This window comes from Hippocampus comes, unplaced genomic scaffold (genome assembly GCF_001891065.2).
Source record: "Hippocampus comes isolate QL1 unplaced genomic scaffold, H_comes_QL1_v1.1 scaffold80, whole genome shotgun sequence".
Lineage (NCBI taxonomy): Eukaryota > Metazoa > Chordata > Actinopteri > Syngnathiformes > Syngnathidae > Hippocampus > Hippocampus comes.
In genome coordinates this window covers 1,024,812-1,046,657 of record NW_017806164.1, presented here as the reverse complement: position 1 = coordinate 1,046,657, position 21,846 = coordinate 1,024,812, and the positions used below count along the sequence as shown (strand labels likewise).

General features: G+C 40.5%; 1 protein-coding gene across 3 annotated transcripts in view; it reads left to right on the top strand.

The window, feature by feature from the left end:
* Positions 1-21,846, top strand: part of hipk3b (homeodomain interacting protein kinase 3b) — a 30,401-nt gene that overhangs the window by 2,002 nt on the left and 6,553 nt on the right. For all 3 annotated transcript variants that reach the window (XM_019895859.1, XM_019895858.1, XM_019895857.1), the window contains exons 2-7: positions 6,224-7,562; positions 13,878-14,001; positions 18,802-18,921; positions 19,017-19,103; positions 19,770-19,954; positions 20,031-20,190. In XM_019895859.1, the coding sequence (XP_019751418.1) occupies positions 6,224-7,562; positions 13,878-14,001; positions 18,802-18,921; positions 19,017-19,103; positions 19,770-19,954; positions 20,031-20,190 (2,015 nt within the window). The remainder of the gene's footprint in view (positions 1-6,223; positions 7,563-13,877; positions 14,002-18,801; positions 18,922-19,016; positions 19,104-19,769; positions 19,955-20,030; positions 20,191-21,846) is intronic.

Genomic DNA, 21,846 nt, shown 5'->3' with positions numbered 1-21,846 from the left:
GCATGGAAGATGACTACACCCAATGTGTTTTCCTTCCACTGCAAGAAAACCGTGAATTGATTAGAGCCGAATGTTGTTTGCCGCTGACACCAAGCATTGAGGTTCCAAAGTTCACCTGTAACTCAAACAGTTGCTCATAAATCAAGACAAAAACCAACCATGCGATGATTCATTTTTCAAAAAAATTGTAAATTGAGGTTTTCGTCAGTCAATGCAAAGCTGTATTTATTTGTGACTAAAAGCAAAACTGCTGCCTGGCTGTTTTTTTAAAATAAGACTAAAAGGTTCAGTTGTTTCTAATTTTATTTTTCCCGTCGTCTCATGCTGTATCTGTCAATGCAAAGAGGGTCTCATTTAATACGTTGCCAGACTTATTCCAGTTGACTTCTTATCCTTGCTTCTTTGTTATTTTAAGTCAGGGACTGCTCTTCCCTTCCCCCTGCCGAAAAACATTTTTGGAAATAAAACAGCAATATGCTGTTCTTAATTTCTTCATAGACACTCCTCTCCGTACCCCATGTATTGCATTATTTAGGTTATCAATAGCATGGCTTTCTGGAGGTAACAGCAGGACAGGCATTTAATGACACACCGCCCTGGGTGTGCAATGTGTGCTTGCACCGGGTTTGTGCATAAAGAACTGGTTTCTCAGTAACCTCCTCTGCATTTAAGGTGGAAAATATGACAGTGAGCACCATGACAAGCTTGGAATTTCTGTGGAAAGCTGCACAGATGGGTGGAACATTTCCAGCATAAGTAAACATTCAACATTCTTTGTAGCACAGGACAGGCACAGTGTTAATTTGAAGAACCACCAGATAATTGCATTGGAATACCCATATGTTTTTTTATTTTTGTGAGGGATGTTGATCACGAAATATTACTTGGTAATAAACTATTTCAGGGTTGACTAGGGGTCACGATTCAGTATTTAAAATGATCCAAATTGAATTTGCTACACCTGCGAATTTCCATATATTATTGCAGTAGAAACTGAAAGTGGTTTGAAACCGGCAGTGCCTTCACATCTCTTTTTCACTTTCTCTGGTCTGAGTCAGTTAATGACAATGCCATTTGACCAGAATGATCAAAACTGTGACTACTGCTAATATTTATGTTTACCTACGTGAGGTGAGCAGACCAAAGCAAAGAAAGAAACCTGTCTAGTACGACTCTTTAGTGCGTACTGCCACCTACTGTATGGGAGCCGCAACTTGGCAGTCTAGGTGATCTACTATAGGTCAAAGCTGAGCGTTTCTGGTGACCTGTTAACGCATTTAGTCAGTGCGGTCTGCTAAAAGCAACCGAAGTGTATATTCACATCTGCAAACAAAAGTCGTCAGCGGTGACGAAGTGAGAAATTTCCGTTGGGAACGACCCAGTTCGTGACGATTCCGGTGATGGACAAAAACCAGCTTCTGTTGGCACCTAACCCGTCATTCTCTGAAGTTTCTAGCTAACTGTGAGTCCTTCAGTGATGGACAGATGGACTTACCAGCAGTACTGATGGAATGCCCAACTCTTGATATTTATTGTACCAATACTCATGGTGTAACAAAAAATGTTTTGAATCAAGAAATTCATTGCGTCATACCTTCTCAAACTGAACCATCCCATATTGAATCAAACCTTAATCCGACTGAAAAGAACCGAATCAGATCTTTCTACTTTAAAATAAAACCATCCTTGAGTCGTATCGCACCCGCATATGTCAAGATCTGTATCGGATTGTCTTTTATTGGAGGGATGCACACCCCTAATGAGCATTTAATATATCGTTTTAATCTCACCAGAATGTAATCGAGAAGAATATTTGTTTTAGGGACGAGTGAATGAAATGATTCGTTCATGCTTGCAAGCACGACGGGAGCATATTATCCCCTCGGTAATAGCAACGGTGTGTACGAATTACATTCTGTGCAGACAATTTCATGATGGTCATTGCAACACTTAAAAAAAATACCCTGCACTTTATGGTCAGTGCGTTTGTTATTATCCAACCAAACAGCTAGTGCTCAACCAATGTGGGATTTTTACGAGGCCCTTACTGTTTCCTAATTAGAGGCATGATGTGTCACGCAGCAGCAGCAGCAGCAGCGTTGGTTTGGTGTGATGCTACATCTTGGTTCCAGCTGTCCCTTCTACACAGATGTCAGTTTATGCGGTGTCCCTCCAAGGGCCCAGTGGCAGAACATTCTGCTCTTTATATTGGCTGTGTATGAGAACTAATCTGAGGACTTGTAAATGTTAGTCATAAGTTCACAATTGAAATGCCATGTGCTCACATTCCTTGGAAAATAGAGGGGCTTTTGAGCAACGAAGATCTTTTTCACGAGACTTCGTGAGGTCGTTGAGCTGTGAATATTTGCAGTGCCCCCTCTTGGAAGGCAGGGGGATTGAAAAATGCCCACTATTGCAGTCTCGTATTGGGCAATAAATTTGGCCTTCACAATAGTCATGCTGGACTCACAGCTTGATTTGGTAAATGATGATGACAGCCTATTGGTTCTGGTGATTGCAAAAGCCACGCTCAAGCAAGCAAAACTGCACATGCTTTATGTGCATATTGAAAGGTATACCTGTATATTCATCAGGCACACAACCTGAAAGGTTAAGAAATAAAATTCAGCCCACTCTACGTTGCAAAGCCATCTTCGTGTTTATTGTCAACTGTTTTTATACTCTCCTCTGTAACATTGTGCTGAACTATGTTACGTTTCTTTCTCACACGTTCGCGTTATCTGCAGTGAACACAGCAGCTTTTGTCTCACTTTGAATAGTGAAGTCAAAATGCATCGCTATGGTCAGTTTTTGCCTCTGCTATCTAATTCTGCACGGATGTAGCTTAGTTGCAGGTCTAGTTTGTGATAATTAAATGTCCATAATCATGTGTAACACGGTTTCATTGGTAAATGAATGAATATGGAGCTGCCTTTAGCCTAAACCAAGTGTGGAGAAGGCCTGTTCATTTTAATGCAGCTCTGCTTTACCTCCTATTCGCAGAGATTTTCTTTGTGCTCCCAACTCGGGGATGGGCATAATAATGGATTATCCATCCATCTCGTTGAGACAAAGTGGTGTGCATTACTTGAAAGGCCGTATCTCACAGAGCGGCGAAGGTTTACAAGTGTTTGCGCCCATCCATCCATTTTCTGAACCGCTTAATCCTCACAAGGGTTGCGGGGCGTGCTAGAGCCTATCCCAGCTGTCTTCGGGCAGTAGGCGGGGGACATCCTGAACTGGTTGCCAGCCAATCGCAGGGCACACGGAGACGAACAACCATCCGCGCTCACACTCACACCTAGGGACAATTTGGAGTGTTCAATCAGCCTGTCATGCATGTTTTTGGAATGTGTCTGAAAGGTCTTGTCTGAAGAACAAGCACACTAAGACGTCGGCTACGAGAGGTTGAGCTACAGCCCCACTCTGGGAAGTCTGTTCATTGTGACACTGCCACTGAAACAGGTGCTGTTTAGAACATGAAACAAGAGAGCGAGATGCAAAATGGTATCAAATTCCTGTCTGTTGGCAGCCATTTTGTCAAATTTCTAATCGCTTCAGTGTCGTTCAGAAGTCAGTTTTATTCAAGATGACTTTATTGTTGGACCTGGATTTTTATTAATGTTTTTGTTAAAACAGCTTTGTTGTTAAAATAACCTCTCAGTCGTGTTGGGTATGGAAAAGTTGTATAATTTCAAAGCAATGAAAATGTTTATTGTCGGTCCTGGGTGATTGCTTTGTTCCGAAGCCATATTAGCATTGACGTATTTTGTATGTTGGTTTTAACTTTTGATGCGTCAGTTGTTTGTTTTATTTCCTGTTACTGTTATTTACAGTGTATCAAATGCACTTTGTTTTCTCACTTAGTACCACTTGCTCATCTCTGTGTCTAGTGTTGATTTTCGTTACGGTTTAAAGTTTGAGTCGGCCAACTGTCAAAAGGTCGCTGGTGAGTAATTATCTTGCAGTTCAAGGTTGAGGGAAGGCTTCTGCAGCTTTGGAGGCTGTAATGCAATGCTAAAGTCGGAACCTCATGGTTGACCAAGGGACTATCTGGCTTCTGCTCATCATAATAGAAGGAGCTGCCATTCTTTTCCCTTCCCACCAATTACTACCCTATGCTTCACATTTTGTGTCTATCTCATAATTTAAGTATATGGTGTTTTTATTGGTGTGAGGAGAGGAGTCTCTCTGCCCAGCTGCGCTTCCAAAGGTTTTGATGTGGAACTTCTGTCTTGTTCAAAGGGAGTTTTTGTTAGGTTTTTATCTTGCTGGTTGTGAGATAGTCGTTCATTAAATGAAAGTCAAATTTAAAAGTAACGCTGTTTCTCTATAAACAACTGTGCAGATGCACAGCCGATTGTCAGTAGTCTCCCAAGTAGTCTTGCCCACCCGTGCGGTTTTGACATATAGGTCGGATGTGTAAGGAAAAGCATGACCTGAGTGTTCATACTGCAGGTGCATTGGCACATATCCGATTTTACATCCACATCCAAAAGAGGCCCAGGTTGGCTATGGAAAAAAGTCTGACTTGTCCTGTTCCAATTGCATGAAAGAAGTCATTTCCAAGTCACATGGGCAAAAACAAAACAAAACAAAACAATTATCTTTGATTGTCTTCCAATGATGCTTTTCCTCCCTATTGGTTGCCTAGAGACATGCAGTAGGATGTATTGCAACCACAGGGAAAGGTCAGGCAAACCTTTGCAACATTAGTCATCTTCTGTGTGGAGGTGTTGGTGGGCTTATAGTGGATGGATGAGAGTTGAAAGGTGCTCTCAAGTGCTTTCCCACAGCTTGTTCTCTTAGTAGTGATGTAAGGGTATCACAAAGTGTTATTGCGACATTGGTAAATTAAAAAAAGATGGAGATATATCAGCTCAGCAACCCTTTTTCACATCGCAAATTGCAAATGGCACTAACCAAAAGTAATTTGCTCATTTGAAGTTCCACCAAACAAATAAAAAAAATCACGGCGATAACGGCAATACTGTGATATTAATATTGCCATAATATGGGTGTCGAAATGTCATGTCACAATTTTAAAAGCGGCACATCTGTTAAAAAGGCCGGATTGTTTTCCATTTGTGCAGTTCCAGCATAGTCTAGTCACTAGAACTGTGCACTAGACCCCTGATCCAGTGGTTAGTTTAATTTGAATTGGCCATGTTTTGGCCATCTACATTTAAGACCCATGGTAATCGCCAGATGAAGGGGAACGTAGAACATTTTTAGTTCCTCCACGAATTGACTCGATTCACAATGTGTGCCTGCATTAGCAAGTAAGTGCTTCAATATTAAGTGGTATTAGTGATTGTAGGACGTTTGTGTACATTAATGTTAATGTTACCTGTACTGTTTAAACTATATGTATCATTATGACCTCAGCTAATTAGCATTGTATCGATGAGACATTAAATGCAATTACTCATGTTTAGTATATATATATATATTTTTAATTAATTTATTTATTTATTTATTCATTCACCTGCTTCACCAATGTTGTGGTAATTGGCGTATCATAGGGTGCATATTGTGATAATATCGTATTGCGATGTTTGGATATTGTTACATTCAGAGTGCCTCCACACCTGAAGTCTGCTTTCTCTGGTTCAAATCATGATTGATGGGCTTGTAATCAGTGTTATGTGTCCGCCCAGTTTCGGTCTGCGATCACAAATTATATGTTCTGAATGTACCGAAATCTGTCATACAAAGCATGTGACATCACTGTCTTCCCTGTTGAAATTTTAACACAGTAAGTCTACAGATTAGCAAGTAGTAAACAATAAAGCAGGGCTAATAAACATAACTTGTCCTCTCAGAGAGCAGGAATTGAAACATGAATGTACTTTTACAGTCTTTTGCATTTGTTTAACTGTATCTTCCATATTTTACATCCCCTGAACTTTTCTAAGCTTACACAGCTATGTAAGTAAAAACACAACATACTTGACCTATTTTGATCAGTAGGGAGTCCTGAGAGACATCTGAAAATGTTTAATTTTAGAAAAGAAGTATCTGAAAAGGGGACCTTTTATGATCCCTAATGTATGCTCCTTTTATTTTTTTTAAATATATTTTTGTTTTTGGAACAATGCATCTGACCATTTTCTAAAAAAGTTATACTCATTAGAGTTGTAATTAAAATACAAGAATGGTATACCAAGGATTCATTTTACTGACCTCCAGTGTTTTTTTTTTTTTTCTTTTTCCCTTCCAGGTATGGCCTCACAAGTCTTGGTTTACCCACCACACATTTATCAAACCCAGACAAGTGCCTTTAGCAGTGTGAAGAAACTCAAAGTCGAGCCCAGCAGCTGTGTGTACCATGAGAGAGCACATCCGCGGGCTTATCTGAACAGGCGAAACCTTGGTATTGTGCACCCGACGAAAGCCTGCTCGTTCTTGAGTCGCGACTTGGCGGCGGACGCAAAAGTGTTTGGAGGACAAGGTTACCCTGTGAAGACGGTGATTGTGCGGGGCGTCCAGAGACAACAGCCTGGGAAAAGAGCTGGAGGATTGGGCCCAGCTGCGATCCAGCAGCGACAGAGCATAGGGGCCGTCCACAAGCAGGACCAGAATCATCATCATCATCAGCAGCAGCAGCAGAAGACAGTCACAGCAAGTGGGAGCAGCAGTGGAGCAACAGGGGCAGGAGGAGGGGGAAGGGGAGAGGGCTGCAGTGGAGGAGGTGAGGGTGGTAGAGAGGAGGAGAAGGAGGAGGAGGAGGGAGACACAGAATCGGACTGTGGAGGTTTGGACTCGGCTGACAGCTCTCAGCGATGTGGACTGAAACGTAAAAGTGAGGAGCTGGATAATCGAGGGAGCACCATGCAGATTGTGGAGGAACTGTCAATGTTGCCTGCCATGTTGCAAACAACGAATGTAGGAAACGCAGCGGCGACTGCACCTGCGGCCGTTGGCGCTGGAGGGGGGACTACCAAGCCGGCTGCAGGACCCGTGGGTGTTGGTGCAGCAAGGGGAGCGGGGGGATGTGACGGGGACTACCAGGTCGTACAGCATGAGGTTCTTTGCTCCCTGAAGAATAAATACGAAGTGCTGGATTTCTTGGGACGCGGCACGTTCGGACAGGTTGTCAAGTGCTGGAAAAGAGGCACGGGCGAGGTAGTGGCCGTAAAGATCCTGAAGAACCATCCTTCATACGCCCGGCAAGGTCAAATCGAAGTCGGCATCCTTGCTCGCCTGAGCGCAGAGAACGCAGACGAACACAACCTGGTGCGAGCCTTTGAATGCTTCCAACACCGCAGCCATACCTGCCTTGTGTTTGAGATGCTTGAGCAGAACCTGTATGATTTCCTGAAGCAGAATAAGTTCAGCCCGCTGCCCCTGAAAGTGATCAGACCTGTACTACAGCAGGTGGCCACGGCTCTGAAAAAGTTGAAGAGTATGAGTCTGATTCATGCCGACCTCAAACCTGAGAACATTATGCTGGTGGATCCGGTGAGGCAACCCTACAGGGTGAAGGTCATAGACTTTGGCTCAGCCAGCCACGTGTCCAAAGCGGTATGCTCCACGTACCTCCAATCTCGGTACTATAGGTGAGTGCAAAGCAGTAAACATTCTCGGCTGTACTGATGACATTGATTGTTTTGACAATTCGCTGAAGTGCAACTGCATGCTGTTTTAGTGTAATTTTGAGGTAAAACTGTTGGCTTAAAAATGTCGTTCCTCTGGCGGCAAAATAAGGAAATGTCTCCCATGCTGCACAACATCCTGCCAACTTAGGAGCCACACGCGGCGACACTCTGGGAAAGAAAGTGACGCCACAGTGCTTCGTATAAAAGATTTAAATTGCTTGCCTCAACATTGTTTGTGTAATTAAATTACATCAAGAAAGTCTTGCCAAGAAATGACAATATTATTTTCCTTCAAGGTAGTTAGTTACATTTTAATAGCCCACACTACTATTAGCTCTTTAATTTTTGGCCTTTTAGTTTTGGATGTCTGTGGTTTTAAAATCAAAGTCCAGACTTGCGTAGGCCTGAGCTGAGGCTACCCGCAGGTGACATACATTTGGGAAATGTGTAGTTTGTTTATTTTCCCAAGGCCTTGCGGAAACCTGAATGACTAACTCTGCATGCACAGACCTGCTTAAAAAAACAAAAACACGTTTATGTCTTTGGATGGCTTTTGGTGTTTTCAGTGACACAGCTGGCAGCATGAATGTTCACTAGTACCAAAAGTGAATCATTCAATGAATTAACAACAAAGTACAAAATAGCACTAACTACACTTTAGATTGTTTGTCTGGGAAGCAGGAAAACATTCAAGGAAGTTCTTGTCGCCGCGATAGTCCTCCCAAAACAGATATGGCACATGCCTAAATCATACGCAGTGCAGTAGAATGTCTGCCAATGCCGTACAATTCCCACAAGTAAGACTTGTTTTTCGTCTGTGGCGTAGTGCTTTGGATGTATCCCCAAATGGATTGTTTTTTGTTGTTGTTTTTTTTTTTTTGTGTACTTTTCATGTATAGTCCATGAGTACACATGGACTTGGTACTATAGACCAAAATAGATTGAAAGCAGAACTTGTCACCATCCTGAAATTGGATTGCCCTGTGAATGTCATCTGGAGATGATTTTCACGTGTCGTCAAAATGGGTTTTAGACTCTGTAACATGAATCCAGAGATTTGCTTCTAAATGCTTGATACATTTTCGGCAATTATCTTCAAACGTGTGCAAAGACTGAGGAGAATACGTAATTGAATCGTTGAAATAGAGTGAATTTTTTTTTCTCACTATTTCAGTAGTTTGGAGCGTGGCTAAAACAAAGCCCAGATATGCACAGTGAAATGCATGGATACCTAAAGACTGATTTTGTTTTGTTTTCGCTTAGGTTTGCATGGTTGTATGTGGTTACATATTTTTGCAAACATCCACAGTCTTTCCGAGTAAGATGTCAGTGGCCATTTACACAAAACCTTTGCCGAGACAACAGTACGCAACCCAAACATGCGTTGATGAATGAGAAGTGAAAAGTGGAAGTGAACACCAATCGTAACACTGGAAACAGTAGTCTGTAAAAACAAAAGATGTTGACAAGTTTTCAGGCTGGGAGTACGCAAGAACCTCACAGTCAAAGCATTAGTGGCATAACAAAGTGGTAAAATGATCGAACTGGGATTTCGTTTGTTACCTTACGTGAAATGGATAAAATGGGAAAGGATTTACTGATTATTGGTTCCATGAAATTCCTTCTGGTCTTATACAGTTGGACAATTTTTTTTTTTTTTTAAGAAACTATTAACAAAACATATACTGGACTTTTTCTTGTATGTACTTTGTTACACAAACTGCAAAAAAATGAGGGGAGGGGGTATCTAGAGATGTGAGCAAGGACCTCTCCAACCTCTGTGATCTTTGACGTCACTAATGCTCTTCGAGATGAAACGGCAAAAATCTCACAGACACAATCTATAATGTTCGAAAAGCAACACTATTGTACATACGCTGCTTCAGGAAGTTGCCCAAAATAGAACTATTTATTCTTTGTTGTGCTTTTGTAAGGCAGGAAGTAGAGAACAGCCGCTTGTCATCGCTGTCAGCGCTTTGGTGACCATTCATGACATGCTGATGCTCAGTGCAGATGCATACAAATAAATGTGGCTGCAATGAACAGATATTTCAGGTGTACACGTACTGTCAAATTTATATTGAATTACAACTGATAGTATACACATGGTCGAAACAATTTGACAACCTGGAAAATGTAAAAGAGAGCCCTAAAAGCTGCACTCCAGTCACAACACAAACAAAAGTATTGGTGAAATCAAATGACTGCATGCTAGGTAAATAGCTGCTGGAATGAAAACACAAAACCCGGCCGGCCTGCTTTGTGGAAACCATGCAGAGTATACTTCAAGGGAGCAGCATGTTTTTGGATGTGAGGAAAGAACTGCTTAAAATAACTGGCAGGATGCTGGCCAATGTGCCTCTATAGATGGTTAAGCAGCTAGAAGGAAATGAAAAGGAGAGCTTGACAATACAAATTAGTTCTCACTTCATTCATGGAAGAATCAGTGTGTTTTGTTCATTGTTGCTGGCCAATCATTCAACTCCACTAATGGGGAATACTGTTGCACGCCATGCGCCATTCTGCATTTTATATAAGCCTCTTGCATATTTTCCATACATTTGAACGGTCTGGCAGTTTGCCAAAGTGGATTGCTGGAATTAATTAGATTTGGCTCCCGATGACTCAAATTTAAAAATGAGAATTCATACATTTTAAATGTATTTTCTTTTTTTTTTTTTTTGCTTTTAACAAAAAAAAAGAAAACAAAAAGAAAAAAGAAAACATGTCAAATGAATTTCAGAGAATTGTCTTTGAAGCATATGTCCGAATCATTCAAACACAGTTTGTATAAAATGTGCATTTGCGCACCCCTTCTCCAAACTGTTGATTTTCAGTTTGTTTTGATTCTGTATTAAATTACTGTGAATTATTTTGGGCGGCTAAGTAAAATTTTTTTGCTTGCCAAAAAATAAATAATCTGTAAACAATCACATCAATGAAGTAGTACTCTCTCTGTAATGTTCTGTCAGAAAGCCTGCAAGAAAAAGCTAATACTATTTCAAACAAGCATCTGCACTACTATTTCACAATAAATGCCGACCTTTCTCTTTTGTGAGTTTAGTGGCTCAACCAACACTGCGTGCACACATAATGAGGAAATGAAAACTGGACAGATCAACTTGACATTCCACAGTTTTATTGGATTTCCATTAAATTAATGGATTTAGGGCAAGATGTCGAAGGAATACTCGGAGAGGTTTCACCTTGAAAATGAGATCATTCATGACTAAAGGCTCAACCTTGTGGTTTGGCAACATAAGCCAAGTTGTTGCCAAGGACAGAAAAACATTATTGTCCCTGAACCCCGTTTGTACTGAAACTACATATTTATTAGACCACCTGCCACAAATAAACCATCCAGCATCATGAAATGCTAGTATTGTAATAAAATGTGAGATAAACATAAAGATTTGGTAAAACAATTTTTATTTTTTTCCTTTTCTTTTCGACTGTTATATACAGTATGTTGCGGTCTTAACCTCTCTGCCAAAGCTGCCAATACAATTACAACATAGCCTACCTTACAGCCAGCCTAGTGTTGTGTACTCGTTTTCGGATATGCCCCCAAATTCAATAAATTTCTTTTTTGCATCATGTCCCAACTCGTTTAAGTGAGATCTAAATGGACACATTGGTTCTAAAATGCTCCCACTGAGACGAAAGGAAATGCTGTGGCCATCTTGGTTCATTGTAGTGGAATAGGTCCAGTACCTTTCCATTCAAAATGTCACGACTGGCCAAGGGGTTATGGGGGTAAGTTGGAACCAAAGTCCAACTGAAGTGGGACAAAAATCTTTCTTTACCTTTGGCTCAATGTCAGCGCATTAAGCACATTACATTGGTCGCACACGCCTTAAGCCTCGCACCCTTAATCCAAGGCCAAGGCTGATCGGAGCAAAATTGCTGCCTGTGGTTTCACTTAATCATACTAAATGACCTGAAAGTTAGTGTGTGGAATTGCTGAGCGATATGAACAATTTCAACTGATACCCGTAATTTCCCGCGTTGTATGTTCGCATTGTTTTTTGTTTATATACGGAGAGAGAGAGAGAGGGAGAGAGAGGGAGGGAGACGTCTCCTGCTTCCATCAAGGGGGTCACCGTGTTGATAGGTTGTCTTTGTGGCATCACATGTCTACCTGTTCCTCAGAAAATAATTTTAGATGAACAAGCTATATAAGCCATCTGTAAGCCTAAACAATACCCCTCCCTCCCTCATGTGTCGCCACCCTTATTTGCAGGTCGGATTCCACCTTACACATTGGTCCTCCCCGATAGGAGACAGGCTGGAGGATGAGGGATCTATTTCTGGAGTGTGAGATAACAGCCTCACTTAAAGTTCTGTAAAGGGAAACAAGAACAGTTGTGCTACATAACTGACTGTCGAGCTTTATGGTGCTCTGGACACCAGTTGGCTTGTTGGTTCTGTCAATTCACAGCAAATCTGCATCTACATGACACATTCATCGTATCAGATTACGCAAACTGACATCTTGTTCATTCATTTCATGGCACATGCGCAAGTACTTATCTGGTTATGAAAGCTCAATGCTTTTGGGAGTCCCATAAGGATGGTATGATATTTATTGCAATTTTACCTGTCGGGGTGCTAATTATTTGTTGGTTAGAGCTGTTAATGTCATATCCCGATCCCTTGAAATTAGTTTGACTGTGTCAGATATTTTGAATCATATTTTTTTTCTGGATAGTCATTTTATTTTATTATGTACAGTATTTAATCCATGTCATATTTTAAGATTGGAGGGGAAAAAAATCTAAATATCTATTGACTGAGATACTTGTATACTTATATTTAGATACATTTTTCAGCGATATCGCCAATTCCTCATACATTGACTTCGTGTGAGCGTAATGGCGCTCCTCAGAATTTAGTAGCTCCTCTGTTTCTATGGCATATTTTCAGGATGGAAAATGGATTTGGTTTCAACAGAGGGCAATGCCGCTTGGGTTGCAACTTTGGTCCATCCCCTCCATCTTTCCCGCCAGCATTCTCATTTTCTTCACAGGGCACGACACAACCCATCCAGTACAACCCCAACCAGAGCTTTATCCTCCGGGAAATCCTCTCCTAATACTGATGGCATGCGAAATTGTTAGCCTGACTCCCTGTAGTCTTTTTTTTTTTTTTTTTTTTACTATGTTTCTGACTGACCTAGATTTGGGATGCGTTTTGGTTTGACCACATGGTCAAAATTGTCTGCTTTGTTTTGGTTTTGAAGTAATACTGTCATTATGTTTCTGTCACCTTATGTTTTGAGCGTCCTTTGTCAATACAAGATGTCTTCAGATCAAAATATTTGACCCGTGGTGCATTTGTTTGACAACAATCTTCAAAATATTTTTTTTTTAGTTTCAGTGTTTGACTGTCAAAAAAAAATCCTGTTCAGACTGACCTTCCACAAATGACAGAGAAACCTATTTTGCACACTCGGCCATACTTTGTGATAGAATTATGTAAAAAGACACATTGCCCACATGCTAATCGCTTGGTTTGGTGTGCAGGTATAGAAGTAACACTCATGCGGCTCTCCTCAGGGGTGTCGTAAAGTACATTTTTGTTGGAGAAGCTAATAAACGTAAACGCCGTCCAATGGTCTAACAAAGCTGTTTTCGTAGTGCTTCTGAATATTTAATACAGATACAGGTGCCATTTTCGTGACCTGTTTTTATTGACCGGAAAGCAATGTCTGTGCTACTTTTTTTTTTTTGTTTTGTTTTTTATGTGCACTTTTTTAATGACACCAAACAGCCAAAATAGCACTTTTTCCTTCTCTTTAATCCTTTTTTCATTCTTAACTCATGACCAATTAACTGACAGAAACTGAAAGCCTTGATGTAAATGAAGAAATTCTAATGCTGATTTTTTTTGTGTGGGTGGAGGCGATTTAACACTGTCTAAACTCTCATCCCAGCCTGACCGACCTCCTAACCCACTGGCCGAGCCTGCTCATGCATGGCCAATCCGGCTCAACGAAGGATGCATACTATTTCCCACTCTAAACCATCGACAGCCATCATGCGGAATCCTATGGAGAATTGATTATTTCCTCCAAACAATAATCACTGACATGAAAGATGTAATCATGTGAAATCTGTGTTTTTATCAGTGAAGATTGCCTAATACCACTTATTGTTCATATCTTGGATGATGCCATCACTTTTAATCGACTAATTAAAAATGAAATGAAAGTAATTCTTTAATGTAATTTATATTGTAATGCAATTATTGTATTACTTTTTGTCTTTTCTACAGGGCTCCAGAAATTATTTTGGGATTGCCATTTTGTGAAGCCATAGACATGTGGTCCCTGGGCTGTGTGATAGCTGAGCTTTTCCTGGGCTGGCCCCTTTACCCCGGGGCCCTGGAGTATGACCAGGTAGGTAACCATCTTCCCGCGACAGCTTTTAGCTTACGCTGACTTTCTTTTTACTTATTAGATATTATATGCCGTATTTTTCGAACTATGCCACACTTTTTTCCCCATTGTTCGGCTGATCTCAGGTATAACTTCAAATTCAAGCTAAGACTGCCTCTCATAATACCCGTTCTCTAAGCGTGTTCACTTTCTGTGCATTACTGCTACCTTCTCTCCACCGGCAGTAACACACCAAAAATGTTTGCCAACTACGAAAAGATAGAAGAAGTGTAAGAAGTCGAAAAAAGGAGAAGTAGAAGAAGTAGTCGTGCATTACTGTCGGTGGAAATCTTTTTTATAGCATGCTAAGGAAAGTGGCAGCAATACACCAAAAGTATATGCCAACCGTCAAAAGAAAGTAGAAGAAGAAATGGAAGCAGAAGAGCCACAACTAGGGAATGGAAATTTGTGGGCCGAGTCTGAGCGCTACTGTTCTTGGTCTCGTTTTTTATAAAATAAATCACCCCGCCCACAATTCGGCTTATACTCTGGAGCGACGTCTCGTGTGTGTTTTGTATTTGAGTCTATTTTTTAATGTTTTGTCTTATGTGGATCTTCCCCATATTGCAGCAACTTTACTGCCTTCTGACTCAAGAGGCTAATGCTAAAAATAGTTGGACCTCCAAAAATGTATATCCAAGCCACAATAACACTATCCATGTGTCTGTCTGGGCAGCATAACACCACAAATTTCCACCTCTCCATGTTTTTCCCCTTCTTCAGTTTGCTTTTCTAGTGTTCATGTAACTTTCCAAATGTGACAGTCCACAGTGGTTCTGACTTTCCATTCTATGCATTTTTAAAAATGATTTCCTTGAGTTTGCGGAAGCTTTTGGTTGATGATGCAGAGATTTCCCTTGAGTTTTGTTGAGACAACTTAGAGCTAGGACCAAAATGCAATAGTGGTCAAATGGAAAACTGGTGTTTAACTCTCAGACCTGTTTTTCTATTAGACACAGCGAAAATCTATATTTTTCCAAGTAGGAATGTACATTTTTTAATTTAACAGTCAGCTGGTGTCGGGTAGACTGAGGAGAAATGGGTTTTGGTCGTCCCAGTGGACCTCTGACGGTGTCTTCCGGGAACCAGACTGATCAGGGCTTAAGCTGAGCCGCTTTCCCCTATCCCCTCAAAGCCTGCCAGCAAAGCCTATGTGTGCCACACCGCACCCTACCTGATGTTGATCAGCCTCCCCACAATTTCCCCTGAAGCCCATCAAGGGTTTACTTTTTTTTTTTTTTTTGACCAGCTTTTAAATTGTTTCATTTCCTGGGTCAGGGGGAAGGAGAAATCGCTTTACACCTCTAAAACAGATTTGACCTTTGCTAACAACACAAGTCACAAAATTAAAATCTTACTTCGCGATAGGCAGACTGCATATAATAATGTTGCCTTAGGGATATTTTATGTGAGCATCCTCACTTCATGAAGAGACTCCTTGGAGTCTGAAGTCTCAGATGAGCAGATGAGTTTGGATAAAAGTTGCTAAAAATAGGAGATGTGAGAGTGACTAAAAAGGAAGCTTGACAATTGGTGAGAAGGAATTATCGACCGGTTCACAGAAATGCTCTTCATGTTAAGTGTGGCAGAAGTGAATCATCTACGTAAATACCTGGAACTTTGTATTTAGCATGCTGCTGCCTACCATTATCTATTGATTAAAATAGCTCGAATAAACATCATTTGTAGTTTGGGAAGGATTCTGGTTTTGTGATTGAACGCTTACCATCCATGTACAGTGCTCACCATAAATAAAGTGCACCCCAACAGATTTGTTCGAAAATGTTGGGGGTTCCTTTGAGAATGACCATTTACTTTGGCATACCACGCTACAAAATAGTTTGTCTGCCCTTGATTTCAAATTGGAAATGTCAGTCCACATTCAAGAATAGTAATTGCTGTTATAGATGAATTAAATATTGCAAAAATGAGTGCAAATATATACGTCGAGCAAAAATCACTTGAACACAAATGTGTCTGAATCAAAATACCGGTAATTCTTTTGTTCAGTGAGAAATGGATGAAAGCCTTTTCAAAAGACGTGCACTCATTTATGTTGAGCACTGCAACCTGTAGTCCCATGGTGTGCTTGAATACGCTATGGAAGATACAAACAAACACTGAGCGAGTGCTGACTTTGGCTAATTCATTTGCAACTGCTGTTCCCCTCTGCATTCTGAAATTCTCCAAGCCTGCCTGCACATTTTCACCAGATACGTAGAAGTATTACAGTCTGGTCTCATAAGAATTCACAGTGAGAAAGCTCCACTTGGGAAAGGGGAAAAATAGCATTTTTTATTTAGTTCATTTTGAAATAAGTTCCACCAAGTTAAAAAAAAAAAAATCTTATTTTCAAATCAACGTTTGAAGTTTGGTGAAGTTTCACACAAATGAACCAACTCCAATCAAAACATATATGATGAACAAAACACAAACACACACTAAAACATAATTAACTTTTTTTTCTCTCAAATTTGGAGCATTTTACAAAAATAGTATCAACAAAGGTTGATACTATTTTTTTTGTCATTTCAGTATCCCCTTGTTAATAAACAGTGAATACCCAGTCTAAACAGCAAGCTGACCAAAATAAAGATGCCACAGTGAGGCAGCTGCCTGCTGGTGTGAGGTGTCATCCACTTTCCACGGAGGGGATCTGGCTGAAGCCACTCCTTCCTTTCCATTTTGTACTTATCTTTCTGCATGGGGTCTGGTTCCATCTTAAACAGCATATTGTATTTATAACTCAGACTCCTCCTCCTCCTCTTACCTTCCTCTTCCTTTTAGTTCACTCTTAATTTCAGTAGTCAAGCATGAGAAACACCTCTAGTCTGGTTACAATGGGTTCATAGTAGCGCAAGTACTCTAGTTTTCAGTATTACCGAGCTCCCAAATTGGATTGAATTAAATTAACTGAAGCATCTTTTTCGCATTTGTGGAAAACAAGTTCATTGCCACTCCAACAATTAGGGTCATTGTAAAACTAAAGACTAAAAGAATTAAACATTGAAGATTTTTATCCAAAATCGCAGTAATGAAAGTTCACTGGCTTAATGCTAATGCACGATGCGAAACACTATGGACTGGCAAACAAAACTGTCATCTTATATCAGATCTTAACATTTTTCACTGTTTCATCATCAAATCTATGCGTAGTATGTCTGTTTTATTATTTTGTGTGTGTGTGTGTGTGTGTGTGTGTGTGTGTGTGTGTGTGTGTGTGTGTGTGTGTGTGTGTTCTAATTAATTAACTCTGGTTTTAAAGAATGTTACTGGAGAATGCTACTTTTGTTATCACACTGTTGAAAATTTGGTAGTTGTTTTTTTGGGGCTGCGGGGGGGAGCTGGAACGGATTAATAGCAGTTCCATTCTTTTCAGTGGTGAAACATGATTTTAGATTGAGTGTTTGAAATTAAGAGTGGGGTCAAAACCAATTCAACTTGTGAACTGAACTGCACTGGAGTTTACTTGCAAGTGGACCGAGACCACTTTTTCATGCGAACTTTCTCCATACTTTGGCCTTTCCATCACTTTGGTAGAGTTTAATCTTGGACTAAACAGTCCATAAAACGTTGTTCCAAAACGTTTGTGGCTCATCTCTGTACGTATTTGCAAGATCCAATCTGAATGAAGTAAAAGGTGCAATTCAGAACTTTTCTCATATTCATCTTTTGATCTGAAACCCAGATGAATTGACGTTGCCTTTCCAATACTTTTGAGGGGACTGATTAATATACTTACTTTAGAAATAAAATGCACAAATAAGACCTTTACATGTCCACACTGTACATGACTTTTTAGTTTAATTTGACTGGACTTGACTACATTCTTTGTTCTGATTTACTGTACATCTTGGGAATGAATCAAACAAATGGACATATTTTTTTCTTTACAATAATGTAACTCAGCACTGTCTTCATCCATATAGACCGTCATTTTGGAGGCTGTTCAACAACGTCATTGTGTCCCTGTTCCACTTTTTTGTTTTTTAAAACTTTGTTTTGTAGCCTTGTTTTTCAGCCTTGGAAAATTCATGCAAGACTTTTCCCTCCCGTATCATTGTCATTTTTTAAACCGCTTCCACTCATGTGATGTTTTTCAATTTTTAAAACATAATCCGCAAGAGTTGATCTTTTAGAAATGTTACATATGCTCTCTACCATACTGGCCAAGCAAATAGTGTGATATAACAGGATTTTATCATTTGGGGTTATACTTGTGCCACAATGATTGACATCGTGTGACACATCTCTCTCACTGTGTGGCTCCATGAGTCTTTGCAGTGCTGAATCTGAAATGCTTGTTGTCCTTAACGCTGAAGTGTGATTGACGTCAGCAAGGCTTCTCACTGGCCTCCTCACATAAACCTGCGTGCGTGTCTGTTGCGCACTCCACCGAAGAGCCATCATTACCAAGGAAGGCTTCTGGTATTTAGCGCAAGAGAACCTTGTTATCACAGCTAACTTGCAAAGACCCTGACACCTGTCAGACATCAGCACAGGGATATTTGGGTTTAACTGTTTCACATGAACTGCAATCTTCAAGGTCTGTGATGCAGTGCCCTGGCGGAGACAATCTGTACCCAGCGGCTCTGACTGTCAGGGACTTTACAGAATGATGTCACTGTTGTTGACCTTAACAGTAAGCACAGTGTCACTGTGTGGATATGAAATGATTTAAATTTCCTTGTAACTGTTAATATCATTATTGTTTATTCCTCCCTTGTTTTCTCTCTTCAATCCTCTTTTCTGGCCCACTAGATTCGCTACATTTCTCAGACACAAGGTTTGCCTGGAGAACATTTACTGAATGCAGGGACAAAGACAATGCGTTTCTTTTGCAGAGAGTCAGACTCACCTTATGCAGTCTGGAGGATAAAGGTGAGCAGTTTTATCTGCAGACAATAAAACCGAAACCACCTCTGATAATTAAACTCCACTGACACCCTACTACTAAACATATTCTGTCTCCGCAGTCTACAGATGAGCATGAGGCTGAGACGGGGATGAAATCAAAAGAAGCGAGGAAGTACATCTTCAGCTGTTTGGATGACATAGTGCATGTATGTCCAACTCAAATCTTTAGAGCAGGGTTCACCAACCTTTGTTAAAGTGAGAACCACTTCTTGGGTACTGATTACGGCAAAGGTCTACGAGTTTGATAGACACTTTAGAAATAACACGTTTGCCCAAATTACCTTTCATAGGTTATTATATATTATTGTTATTACTACTAATAAAATGATATTTGTTTATGTGATGACATCGATCATGTTAATTCATTCAGTGCCAGCCATTTTCATACCCTGCTTTACCCTGCCACGTGAAAACAAATACAGCAGTTTATTTCTATAAATCTCTCCCAGTGTTTACTGTGTCCCATCACTGGTGCCTATTTTTAGACCAGGCCTGTGGGCTGCTCTTGTGATGGACCTACCTTGCGTTAGAGGATGTGGGTCTTTTATCTGCGGAAGTGTGTGTGTGAGAGAGCGAATACATTTTTAAATCTTAATTTCTCCTCAGTTAAACGTTGAACAGAAAAAAAACCAAAACCTCAATAGGTTTGAGTCATCCTTTATTCAGAAGACAGGCAACTCCCACACAACCACAGGTTCTAATCCATGTCTGAACTGTTTTCACCATATATAATTTCTGGAAAATAATATCATGGCTAAAAGTATTTTTTTTTTATCTCACAGGACTGAGTTGATTTAAATATTTTGTTCCAGGTGAACCTGGTGATGAATCTAGAAGGCAGCGACTTAGTCGCAGAGAAGGCAGACCGCCGGGAGTTTGTGAGTCTGCTGAAGAAAATGTTGCTCATCGATGCAGAGGAGAGGATCGCCCCTGCTGAAGCGCTCAGTCACCCCTTTGTGACAATGCAACACCTGCTCGACTTCCCTCATAGCAACCAGTGAGTCCACTGAAACTCACCTTTGCAGACATAAAAGGTTGTGTGTCAATTTGACCTCTTCACCTCTTGCACACAGTGTGAAGTCGTGTTTCCACATCATGGATATTTGCTCAACCCGTCCCAACACGTATGACGCAACCAACAGGAGTAAGGGCCCCTTCGTTAGACCCGGGGCCGCTCCTGCTGCAGCCACAGTAACCCATCCCTTCAACAAAATGACTGTTGTCCACCCTCAAGTAAGATGTCACTGAAGTGTTTTCATTACAACCTGCTGTCTATACTTGTCTCGTTGTATTCCATTGCCTCTCAGTGAAAATGACAGAATCATAGAATTATTTGAGTGAACATTTGTGTGAGAATGAGGATGTTCAAGAACAAAACCTTTCCATCTACATTCAGTATACCGTACTCTAAACGGCTGGTATATCTGGATTGTGACGAACATTTCACTGCAGGATCCTCCAAATGCTTGCAGTTGTCCATAAAGTATTTCAGCCACTCCTGATTTTGGTCAGAAATGTGTGACGATAAATTTTCAAGTGGTTTTAGCTCCTAATAAATGCCACACACTACACTGAATGGTCCTCATGAAAGGAAGTTCAAAACGGCTGCTGGATGTCCAATATATAATATAGTTGGTGATTTTTCAGAATTTATCCGCTGGAAATCACACTGACTATTTAGGAGAATCAACAAACAACAAATTGGAATGTGGTGTTTTAACCTTAGAATCAGAATCATTTCTTGGCCAAGTGTGTCGAACACACAAGGAATTTGTCTCCGGTATTGCAATAACAAGCAACTACGATAAACAAAGACATGACATATACGTATTGAAAGACTTTTCGTTATGTAAAGGAACCATTGTACAGTAGTACCACCCAATGACAGCTGTGCGACAATGTGCAGTCATTGAGCAGAGATAAAGTGATCAGTGGGGCAATACAGTACTTTGACGGTTGTGCAGTTGGTGCAGAAAATCCTTGCAGCATTTTTTGAAGTGAGCAGTGGCAGTAATTGAAGTAATGCAATTATACAGAAAGTCCTTGAGCGTTGTAGATTTTCAAAACAACTATCATGATAATATCAAATCATTATTTTTCTCTTGGGTTGGAAATGAAGCTAACATTAAAAGAAAATATTATGTTTCATATCCTGTCTGAAGGTTTAAAAAACTCCTTGCCCTTATTGCCTTCACAACTGCAGACCTGCCCATCTTAATGCCTTGTGGCACTGCTGTCATGGCAACAAAATCACGTCATGTTCCTGAGGTCATGGCAACGCTGCAAATCTTTGGTTGCGGAGGAGAAATAAGGAGCTGGCCCTTTTTTCTGCCAGTGCCCCTCCTTAATGCAAATCTTCAAATTACAGATTCGTTAAATGCTATCTGGAAACAAGAAAACACCAAAGATCCAAGGAGACATGCATTTTTTTCCCCAGTAAATTAAGTCAAGTTAACATTTTTTACATTTCCAAGGTGTCTTAATACATTTGTCTGTGCCAAAATACACCATCAATCAAGAATTACAGCAAACTTTACATCCTTTATCAATCTAATTTGAGCAAGGCTGAAGATTTGAGATGCAGTGTTGGCTCAACACCACATTGACCACCTCACTAAACGATCACGTGTCTCACTTATCAGAAGCAGATGCTGTAAGCTAAAGCATCATAGTCTGCTCATCCAGCAAAACTGGATGCACCTCTGCTTATCTTGGGGCTTTGACAAAGTGTTTAGGACAGCGTAGTCTTGCTGTCACTTGAACCCTCTAGATGGCAAGTCATGGGCGGAAAAATGCTCTTTGGGGTAATAGTTCTGCAAATTAATTTTAATTTCTCACTTGATGGATGGTCATGAACTCAACTGTATACGGGCAATTAGAAAGTAAGTT